The sequence below is a fragment of the Mustela nigripes genome, chromosome 6, assembly GCF_022355385.1.
Source record: "Mustela nigripes isolate SB6536 chromosome 6, MUSNIG.SB6536, whole genome shotgun sequence".
Classification (NCBI taxonomy): domain Eukaryota; kingdom Metazoa; phylum Chordata; class Mammalia; order Carnivora; family Mustelidae; genus Mustela; species Mustela nigripes.
This window is the reverse complement of record NC_081562.1, coordinates 100,863,309-100,874,796: the sequence shown is the minus strand read 5'-3', so window position 1 is coordinate 100,874,796 and position 11,488 is coordinate 100,863,309. Positions and strand designations below refer to the sequence as shown.

Here is an 11,488-nt window from a genome sequence, read left to right as displayed (position 1 = left end):
GGAGAGCCCTTCTCACTGGGCAGCCTTGGATTTGCCTAGGCCTTCATCCCACCCCCAGGAGGACCCTAGCAGAACCTTTGCACTCAGCCTTCCGGAGGCACTAGGCAGGACGAGCCCTGGAAACTCACCAGCTTCCTCTCTAGTCAGTGTGCATCTGGGGACCTACTCTCCTCCCTCTGTCCTCCAGGGACCACCTAGACTCCTTGACTTCCCTTTCTTTGACCCTTTCCTCAGCCCCATTCTCCTCCAAATCTCAGCACCCCCAACCTGCCTCCCAGCAGGCTGGGAACAGACAGCCCTGATAGAACCCTTCAAGACACACACACACACACCCCACCTCTGGGAACTCAGCCTTCACCACACTGTGTTCACAGGCAGGTGCCCTGGAGCAGCCCCTCAGCAGTGAGCCCCACCACCGCCCCTGTGAAGCCAGAGTCAGCCCCTCTAGAATCAGTTCTGAGCTCTCAGACCGCATGTTCAACTCAGTCCCAGCTGCAACATTTTAAGAACAATACATGTTCCCAAACGAATGCTTGTCCTGAGGAGGGAAGGCCAGGGACTGAAAGCTCAAGAAACCATTTCATCCCAAAACTAAGAAACTAAGTTCTATTCGTTCTGCAGATGGATGTCTGAGCCCTGCCCACAGTTTAGATGGTTTGTCTTGGAGCAGTTACTTATCTTCTGTGCCTCTGCTTCACCACCTGTAAAATGGGACTATTCATAGTACTTGCGGCATCAGGTTATTATGGGGAGTAAATAATACAGGAAAAGTCCTGAGAAAAACACCCGGCCAAGGAGGCACCGTGTAGCTCCTGCTGTTGTCTTATTCTCACTGCTCTCACGGGAGAGCCCTTCTCACTGGGCAGCCTTGGATTTGCCTAGGCCTTCATCCCATCTTGGTGGAGAAGTGCAGGCCACGGAGACACGGGGGCCCTGCCTGCTGCTTATCCACCACGGAACTCTGTGGTAGAGCCTAAGAGCAGATTCCAATCCTGGCCCCTCTGCCTAACAGCTGGGCGACCTTTGCAAAGCCCGTAGGTTCTCAGAGTCTCGGTTTGCCCATCTGACTTGCAGAGGCAAGGGTGGGGGGCATGGGGTAGAGAAGACTCTCCTTCCTTATCTAAGGAGCTTGTTAGGAGGATCCGAATCTGATGGACTTTGGTGGACTTTGCAAGCTGCAGGCAAGTACTGTTGTCCTAGTCAGTGGGTGAAGGAGAAGGTATCTTTAGGGTTGCTTCAAAGAGACAGAACCAGAAGCAGAGGCTAGAAGTTTTAACGAGGTCAACTGCAGCTCTATTTAAGGAAGAAAGTTTTGGTTTTTTGTTTTGGTTTGGTTTGGTTTGTTTTTAGAGGGAGGGTGCACAGGTGCAGGGGTGGCAGAGAGGGAGACAGAGAATCCTAAGCAGGCTCCAAGCTCATCATGGAGCCCGACACAGGCTCGATCCCAGGACCCAGAGACCGTGGCCAGAGCCGAAGGCAGATGCTCAACCAACTGAGCCACCCAGGTGCCCCTAAGGAAGTACTTTCAAAGGACAGCTGTTACAGAGGTGGGTAGGGTCCTGACCCGAGAAGAAGCCCATCACTGGGGGCCGAGGAGGGCAGTCCTAAGAGTCTGGGCTCTTGTCCCTGCCCAGACTGCGACCCACAAAGCCTGATTTCCAGACCCTGCAGGGTTAGATATAGAAGGCCCAGCTCAGAGCCCTCCCCACCAACAGCGTCTCTCTTTGGGGAACTACCCCTCTCCTCATCCCACCCCTGCACAATCTTGGGAAGGGATTTACCATCTTTGGGAAAGGATCCCATGACCTCCTTTGCTGAGAATCTCAAGCTCTGCCTTAGGTCCAGCCTCAGTCCCTCCTGGGACTAGATGAAAAATATGTTCTCAGGCTCTGTTTTCCCTCGATATGGATATGACAGGCTCTCTCTCAGGTGAGAAAAACCCTTTGTTTCCAAGAAAGAAAGGAACTGCTCTGGCTGACCCTTCACACCGGATTCTTAGCGCTTCCTTGCTTAGTATGAAAGGTCTTCAGCCCCTTGCCCCCTCTTCTGGAAATGTCCTAGCAGCCTAGGACCGCTCTGTCTCTGCTGGCCAGGGACATCCGGCTGCTGGCTATGGGCACCCCTGCTCTGACTCTGCTCTCTCCCCAGCTCTTCTGTCCTGTCCACTGGTCTCCACCTCCTCCCTCAGGGATCACGCATCTGGCCTGTCCCCTGCACCTGCCGCTCCACAGCTTTTTTTTTTTTTTTTTTTAATTATTTATTTATTTGGGACAGCATGAGCTGGTGGGGTGGAAGGTAAAGGGAGAAGCAGGCTCTGCAGTGAGCAGGGAGTCCAATATGGGGCTGAACGCCAGGACCCTGGGATCCTGACCAAGCCAAAGACAGACACCTAACGCCTAACCAACTGAACCATTCCAGGCGCCCCAAGTACCCCTCATCTTGTTCCTGCTCTTCCTCATAGGACCCCACCAGCAGCCTGCAACCCTGTGGCACTTTACCAGGCTCCTCCTTAAAGTGCAGAGGGAGAAAGAGCTTTGAAATCAAACACACTGGGTTTGTGACTCAGCGGTAACCTGAGATGCACTGGCTGCTCAGTGGGGTGGGTCGGTGGGTGGGTGTGGCAGGGTGACTGTTTGCCTGTGTGACTCCAGCAGGTTATTCAACCTCTCTGGGCCTCCAGCTCCTCATATATAATGTGGGCCTAATACTAGTACCGACTTCAGAAGTCTTTTGTGAGAATTAAATAATTTCACATAAAACGTACCGGCACACATTAAGTACTATAGAATTCGTGTATTAGCTATTGTTGTCGTTATTTCTTTATTATTTGTTCAAAGTGCTCAGTTTACTAACTCAAATCATATCACCTCCATTCCCAAAGGGAAATAATAATAATGTCTTACCCAGACTTGCCAAGTTTCTATGAGACAGTCCTTTATGAGGCACCCAGGGGCACCCCGGTGGCTCATCTGGTTAAGCATCTGCCTGCAGCTCATGATCCCAGGGCCCTGGATGGAGCCATGGGGCTCCCTGCTCAGTGGGGAGCCTGCTTCTCCCTCTCCTCCCCACTCACACTTTTTTTCAATATCTCTCTCACTATCTCTGTCTCTCTCTCAAATTTAAAAAAAGAAGAAGCTTTAAAAAAAAATAAATAAAGCACACAGCACAGGGGTGAGCCCATGTCAGGAGGTCCACATTGTTCCCCCTGCTGGGGGGCCTTCCCAGACTCCCCTCCTGTCCCCGGGGCGCACTCTCTCCACTAAGCCCTGAGGCCATCAGTCAGTCATGCCAGAGAGATTCTTTCTATTGTGGACACCTGCCTCCCAGCCTGCTGCTCTGGTCTCAATCCCTGGGGCTTCTTCGTGGCCTGCCCATTACCCCTACCCATGACCCCAGCCCCTGCAGAACCTTAGGTAATATACAGGCCTCAAAAGATGGAGCCTGGCCCTCTCTGTCTCGCACCTGTGTCTTCTAAGCACAAGTGTTTATCTCGAGCCTGCTACCCAGCCTATGGTCCCTCCCACCTGCCCGTCTTCCCCTCCCTGCTGGCTCGGAGTGGTCTACCATGACCCAAGGGGGTGAAGGGGAATAAGTGGGGGAAAGATCAGGGCAGGGAAGCAGCAGAGGGTCAAGAAGAAGAGAAGCAAAAGCCCGTGGGCACTAAGGAGGAAAAGTGAGGCTGACCTCGGGCAGGGGGAGGGGAAGGAGTGCCAGGAAATGACATGTAAATGTCTGACTACAAACTTCATCCATTCCATGTCCTGCACCTAGGGAATTAAGAAGAGGCAAGGGTTTGTGACCAGAGGGTGAGTCACAGCTAGGTCACTATCTCGGTGGCCTTCTCCTGTCTTTGCCTCGGTTTCCTTCAATGTAAAATAAGGATAATAACAGTCCCTGCCTCATGGGGTTGGTGGGGGAGTTGGGGGTACTGCAGAGTACTTAGCAGCGGCTGGTGCATGAAATGGGCCCTTCGCCAGGAGGGCATATGGAGGCCAATCCCTGGAATGGCCCACAGTGTTTTCTCTGGGGCACAGGACGTCCCAGCCCTTATTGGTCCGTGACACACCTTAGGACACAAACAGAATGCATGGGGGGGCCCCCACCCTTAGTATGTGACCAATCTCCATCATCCGTAATGGGGCACACACACACACACACACACACACACACACACACACACACTCTGTGCGGTCACCCCGCAGGCACCCATAAATCTTACACTCCCTGAAGGCAGAGACTATGACTCTCACAGTCTTTATTGGACTGATCACTCACTCGGCCTTGTGTTTTTGGTTTTGGGGGTTGGCTCGTTCCTTTGTTTTTCGTCCTGCTGTTATTTGTGCCACCTGTCTCTTTCATCTTATTTTATCCTCTGGCCCCCTGAACCTACCTGCCTTTGGGGAAGACTGGATGAATGAGTGATCCCATCTGCCCGGGGCCTCACATTGTGTGGGGGCAAGTTCCAGGTGCCAGCAAAGGTGACCCAGTGAATGAACACAAATAAAAGGTGTATATAAACACCCAGCCCCGCCCTCCTTTCTTCTCTGTGGTCACCATCTCCTCCAGCTTCCAGGAGAAAAGCTGGCAAAGAACACCCATGAAACCCAAAACTGCAAGACACACCCAGCACTTAAAAGTCAGGCACCTGGGTAGGTGAGCTAGAAAGCACCTCAGTGGTCACCTGGTCTTTGGGGGAACAGAGGACCAGGGGGCTGGGTTCCATCCTGTCCTGGTCTTCTCCTCTGGCTCCACCCCAGCTTCAGCGCTCTGGAACTGCTTGGCTGCCACCCCCACGTCACTTTCTCCAAAACAAACTCCCCCTTCTATACCAACACCAAGAGACAGGCCTGCCAGCTCCTACCCACCACCCACGACCCGCAGCACCTGCCGCAGCTTCCCCTCTCCACCACATTCTTCTCTCAAGGTGGAGGAGGCCTTGTTCTTCACCCTCCTCTCACTCTGGGGAATCTGGGGAAGGGCCAGGAATGATCTCTACCCTGCCCTTCAGGGTAGCCGCATCTCCCTCCATCAGCACTCCCCCCCACCCGTGGGAGGTAGAAGGGACAAGAAGGGGAGGGCACTGTTGCTCCAACAACCACACTGTGGATAAGCAGTGTGGCAGTGCCAGGGCCCTGCTGGCCAGTGCCCCCAGCCCATCAAGTCAGGGAGTCCCTATCTCCTTGGGGACAGGAGTACCCCCTCCTCCTGCCACATGTGTGGTCCGCCCCTGCCCGCTCTGGCCCAGCCTTGCCCCCCAACAGCGGACTGACCTGTAGGGGTTGAGGTTGCAGATGGTGACTGCGGGGAAGACAAGCTTGTCGGAGTTGAGGTTGATGTTGAGGCTGACGGGGTAGCTGAAGTACTCCCCGAACAGCTGGCCGAACTGCCAGTACATCATGCAGAAGGCGCAGAGCCACAGCACGGCCCAGAAGGCTGTCTTCATGCGGTTGTGTTGGGAGCACACCAGGCGGATGGCGCCGTGGATGGTGGTGTTGTTGCAGAAGAACTGGAAGAGCTCTCGGTAGGAGCGGTGGAACTCGATCAGGGCCTCCTCCTCTTCTGTGGGCTGCGGGGGGACCGCGGGCTCGGGGCCCGGCCCCTGCTCCTCACGCTGCTCTCCTTTCATGAGCCTTGGAGGGTCATGGGGGAGCGGTCAGTGCTGAAGTTCTGAGCCCTGGTACCTCCCCCCTCATCATCTTGACCCAGAGTGACGGTGCTCCTGGCCAGGCCCACACCCCGCTGGGAGCCCCCTCTTCTCCGCCCCTCCCTCACTCCCTCCACCTTCCCAGGAGCCGGCTGACCTGCAGGAGTCGAGGCCAGAGAGCTGTAGCTGGGCTTCCTCGGGAAGATGCCTTTGGGGTCCTGTCCCAGCACCTCCCTCTCTGTCTCAGAGATCAGTCTGCCCTGTCTTTAGTCTCCTTCCTGCAGGACCTCTGTGTCCCAGCGTTGACTCGTGTTCCCCCTCTCTCTATCCTTTCTGCTTCTCTTTGGGTCTCTTTCTCAGCTCTCTTCTTCCTTGCCGGTCTCCTGTCTGTGTGCCAGGCTCTCTGATCCTGCCTCTTCCTCTTCCTCCCCACCTTGCCCCCTCTCAGTCTGGGTGGGCTCTCTCCAGTGTCTCTGGCCCTGGCCTTGGACTGTGTCCTGACTCCCTCTGTCCCACGGCCTCAAGGCCTCCAGGACGTCTGGACTGCCTCCTGCTCCCAGCTCCCAGGTTGTGGCTGGACTGGGACTGGTTCCTTTCCAGTTGAATCTGGCAGGCGAGCCTCTCCTCCCCCTCACCTGACAGGTGCAGCGGCCTGGCTAGGGAGCCCGCCCGCCAGGCTGGGATGGAAGCGACAGAAGCCTCATTAGCATCTCAATTAAAGGTGAGCAGGGCAGGGGGAGGGGCAAAGGAGGAGTTTGAGCTAAGGGTTCTCCAAAGGGCGGAAGGCTCCTGAGTGCAGGTGCCCGGGGAGTCTGCACTCCCCGGGACTGGAGAAGGCAAGAGCCCCCCACCCAGAAAAGTAATGGTGCTGACAGACAAAGAGACCAGAAACAGATGGACAGGGGAGGGCCAGAGATCATGGACTAGGAGAGAAATCCTGAACACCAAGCCAGGAGGGCAAAACAAAGGAAAAAGAACCAATCAGGATGAGGGGGACTAAAGCCGGGGAGACCAGGAGGACAGAGAAGGCAGAAAAAGAGAGATCCATGGAGGAGGACAGAATGGAGGCCCGGGAGGGAGGGCAGAGTTGGAGGAGCGGCAAAGAGATGAGGGTGATGGGGAGGGAGCCAGCCCTGAATGGACTCTCCCCTCCCTGGCAGGAGATCAAGGGGAAGAAGCCCCAAGTGGGCTTCTAGGAGCTAGTTTCCCTCCCTGGGGACTCCTTCCAAAGGCACCCCTGTGTCAGCCTCACCCCCAGGTCTTGCAGAAGAAGAAGGGGTAATCTGAAGTTTCCTCCTTCCTCAATAAAGTGGGAACACATCCTGGCCCCACTGCCTTCCCCCCTGGTCCATCCTCTTCCCTCCTGACTCCTTGCTACCACCCCCTACCTTGTCCAGGCCAGGGAGGGGCCCAGGTGAAGCTCAAGCTTGGGCGGGACCCTGGGACATTCTGTTCTTTTTTACACCATTGGCTGCCAGGCCAGGAATGTGTAATGTCCCCTGTTGTGGTCACGGGGTTGCAGGAATGTGGTCACCGAGAGGCAGCACAGGGGCCAGGCAGGGCACCCGGGCACAGACCTGGAGCCCAGGGCACATTAGGGACAGCTGACACCGAGGGGACAGGGAGGATGTGGGCAGCACTGGGCGTCAAGGAGGAAGCCCTATCTGCTCAAGCCCTGGAAGGAAGGAAAAGCTCACTGGTCGGGGCTGTGTTTTTCCTCCAAAATTTCAGCTCCAAACTTAATCCAGCAAGAGGATAAAGAGTGAAGTGTAAGCAGTGAGCACGCAGAGAGGGAAGGTGCAGGGCGATGTCCCAGAGAGAAGCCCAGGGAGGCAAAGGAGACACAACCACACAGCCCAGACCCTGAGCCCAAAAGCAGGTCAGTCACAGCAGACCCCTACCAGAGGCAGTCCCCAGTACTCGTCACTGGCTGCTGCCAACTCCCTGGGGGCAGCAGGCCTGGGATAGGCAGACACCCACCGCCTGAGCACTGAGGAGCACTGAGGAGGTGGGTGGAAGAAGACAGGAAGGCGGGCAGCAGAAGATAAAGACTCTCTCTGGGCAGAGATAAGAACTAAGGGCTGAGAGAGCCCCGGGGAGGGGCAGGGAGAGGCACTCGCCCTGAGGAAACTCAGGAAGACTTCCCGGAGAAGGCAGCATCTCAGCAGCATCTTGAGGAATATGGAGGAGTTTACCAGGCACACGAGAGGGAAGCGGGGTACTCCAAACTCAGGGGGCAGCTAGGTCCTGGGGCTTCCCCTTGGGACAGGAGTTCTCTTGTGGCCTCTTAAAGTGAGAGCTGCTCTCCACCAGGATTCCCAGCCCAGTCCCGTGGCTTCCCTGGATGCCTGCAGGGGACAGCCCCCTCCTAGGAAGGGAAAGGCTGGGCTTTCCTTCATTTTCCAGATGAAGAAACTGACCCTCCACAAGAAGAAGCCAGTTTTCTGAGGGCACAGAACAAAATGGCAGCCAAGTGAAACACAAAATCAGAATTCTCCTCCTGTGGGATTGTCTGTTTAGGGCATTTGCCATTTATTTCCCATAATGAACCAGCCAGAGACTCATGGGGAATTCGAGCTCCCCTGCACCTGGTTTTGAAAGCTATGAAGGTTCACACACAGAGTGCATGGGCTCATCAGCAATCTGGGTCCCCAGTTCTCTCCCTGACTCTGTGAAAAGCTCTCTTACACTATCCCCACGTTCCTGTGGGACCCTGACACCCCTAGATCCTCCATTCTCCCTCAAGTCAGGTCCCTAAACAAGGAGCGATCCTACCTACAAACAGGGTATGCAGCACCCTGCCTGTTTGATCTGGAAGTTTCCCAGAGGCACTTCCCTGTCTTCTGTATTCCCTTGCTAGTGTCTGATATCCAACTGTGGCTTAAAGCAGCATAGCACAGAGTTTTCAACTCCAAGGGCTCTGTGAGCAGAATTGCAAGGGCTGGCTGGGCTGAGCAGGAGCACGTGGTGTCCCTGGAACTATCTGGCAGGGTACCTGGAGGGAGCTCGGGCTTAGAGAAAGTGTCCTAGATCTGGAATGGGCCAGATCAAGTTTGTTGTTGCAAGAAATGGAAATCTGAGACCTGTTTCTGTTTCTGAGACCTACACTTCTGTTTCTGTCCTGGCTCCATTTAAAATATTATCTTTGAGGGGCAGCTGGGTGGCCCCAACGTTAAGAGTCTGCCTTCGACTCAGGTCATGATCCCAGGGTGCTATGATCCAGCCCCACATGGGGCTCCCTGCTCAGCAGGGAATCTGCTTCTCCCTCTCAAACTCCCCCGGCTTGTGTTCCTGCTCTCTCTCCGTCTGTCAAATAAATAAATAAAATTTTAAAATTAAATAAGTAAAATAAAACATGATCTTTAAAAGTGCAGAAATCATGCCCAAACACATTGTTGTGGCAATGCAGCTTTCCAGCAATACAGAAATACACAGAACAACAAAAGCTCCCCTTTGCTCCATTTCCCACCCACCCCTCTGCCCAAGGAGAGCCATCATAATCTATATATTGGTCTGGATCTTTTGGTGTGCTTTTATAGGTCTACATGTATTTTTTTTTTTTTTTTTTTTTTTTTTTTTTGTAAATGGGACCATGTCATAGGTATTCTGTGACTCCCATATTTGCCTTTAAACTATGTGACTTTGAAAAAGGCACTTTACCTCTCTGGGCCCCTGTGCTCTCATGTGAAAAGTGAAATGGCAGGGGCAAGTGAGGGTGAGGCAGCCCAGATGGTCCCAAAGGCCCCTTCCAATTGACTTAATGCAAGAAGGAACCACGGCCCCAGAGAAGCAAAGTGACCTGCCCAAAGTCACCCAGGAGTTAGGAGGGAAGCCAGGACAACTGAGCCTTTTCTTTTTTCCCGGCTCAGTATTCTTCTCCTGACTTCCAAAGAAGTGGAGTCTTGCTCTGCTGTGGACCCAGGGCCTTGTTTTCCTCAGTTTGGAAGTTCCCCCAGCCTCTCCCAAGCTGTTCCTTCCCTCCCAGCTCTAGCCATCCCCTAACCCTAGGTTTTGACCATAAAATGGGAACAGGCTACAGGGAGAGAAGTAATATAGAGGGTCTGCAGTGGGATGAGGGTCCTGAGTTTAAAGGGTCTTCCGACCTTTTGCTCTCTGGGAAAAAGGACATGATGGAAATAATCACTTTCTCACCCACACTCCCAGAGAAGCCTTGTTGAGAATTCTATGGCGGCACTTACTGCTGGATACTATTAACCTGTGCGTGTGTGCACATATGGGTTTGTGTGTGTGCATGTGCACAGATCCTACTGAGTTCTCTAAGAACAGGTGCTAAGTTTATTCATCTTGGTGGCCCCACTGTCTACTGATCACTCTTCGTTGACCCACTCTGCGGAAGACCACAAAATCAGCATCTTCAGACTCAAGGTTCATCTTTGACAAAAAGCGATGCACTAGAAGAAAGCATCTCCATCAAACATCCTGATTTCCTTGGATAACTCATTAATTTGTCATCTATTAATTTATCTAAATTTCCTTCACTTTTTCCATTTCAGCTTCTATCCTTTCTAGTGTAAAAAATGAGTCACTCAATTAAATGCAACTCTCTGTTCTCACTTAAGTAGTGAGCTAATTAGCGTTTCAACACTGGGCTGCCCACTGTGGAAAACAGTGATACTTCTATCTGCACTTACATGGTGTGGATTTCTCCTTAACCTAAAAGGATGCACCAGAAAATTCCTCCTTGCCATTCCTACTCCGGTCACCTGGCAGGAGGCTTAGAAGTTCACCATTAGAAGTTTATTCCTTTGGGTCAAGGCAGGATTTCTCTACCTTGGCACAAATGACAACTGGAGGATTCTTTGGGATTATAGAGAAGGATGGTCCCCAGTTAAAATGCAAACAACCTGGAAGGGGCTGGCCCTCACCCATGACACATCTCTCAGTGTTCCCCAGACCCTTTCTAAGGGCACTAGTTGGCTAAGAGCAGCATGGGGAAGAGGAACAAAAGAAAGAGTATCCAAAAGAATCCATTCGTGGGGCCACCTACGCCTCTGTCTTCAACTCAGGTCATGATCCCAGGGTCCTAGGATCAAGCCTCCCTGAAATCGAGGCCCTGCTCAGCAGAGGGCCTGCTTCTTCCTCTCCCTCTGCCTGCCACCTCCCCCCGCCACCCCCCACACCACTTGTGCTGTGTCAAATAAATAAACAAAATCTTTCTTAAAAATTTTTTTTAAAGAATCCATTCCCACCAACCCCCTTTTTGGATTCTTCCTGGACCTCTGGGAAGAAGGATCTCTCAGCAGGCCCCTTAGAGGAAGGCCTGGGAGAAGAGCCCCACTCCTAAATGTTCTGAGAATCTGTGGGGTACACCGTCGAGGCCTGGCGCTGCCCAAGGAAAATCAGTACAACTTGAAGGAAGCTGGCGAAGAACACAAAGGAGAGAAACCAAGACAATGCCCTGTCCATAAAGAATTCATGGATCTCCGCTGTGAGTTTCCTTCACCCTCCTGGAGAGGACTGGGTGGGCGTAATAACCATTTCTTGCTAAGCTTTGTCCATCATGGTCCAGCTTAGAAACAGGAAAAGCTCTGAGTCTTTCAAGTAGAAGAAATTTAACCCAGGGGATTGGGCCATGGGTGATGAAGGAGATAAGAAGCCAAGGGGGACAGCAAGACAACCCAGAATGCAGCAAAACAGGAAGCCGCCTCACCTCCAGGGCTGGAAAACCAGCAGGGTCTTGTAGCATTATAGACCCAGAGGCCCCCTAACCATTCGGCAGGAAGTAAATAGTAGGGGCTGCCTAAGAGGAGATGGGATTATTAAAGGAAAGAAGGAAGAAGCACAACGAACCGCAGGTGAGGTCCGATGTCTGAAAGCAGAGAG

General features: G+C 53.3%; 1 protein-coding gene across 3 annotated transcripts in view; it reads right to left on the bottom strand.

Annotated features, from left to right (window-relative positions):
- The window catches only part of SCNN1A (sodium channel epithelial 1 subunit alpha), a 25,529-nt gene extending 18,527 nt beyond the window's left edge, over positions 1 to 7,002 (bottom strand). The window contains exons 1-2 of one of the 3 annotated variants that reach the window (XM_059403753.1): positions 6,897 to 7,002; positions 5,271 to 5,630 (exon numbers count right to left, since the gene is read on the bottom strand). In XM_059403753.1, the coding sequence (XP_059259736.1) occupies positions 5,271 to 5,626 (356 nt within the window). In that variant the 5' untranslated portion in view covers positions 5,627 to 5,630; positions 6,897 to 7,002. The other 2 variants (XM_059403754.1, XM_059403752.1) reach the window with 2 other exon arrangements.
- Positions 7,003 to 11,488: the final 4,486 nt, after the last annotated feature.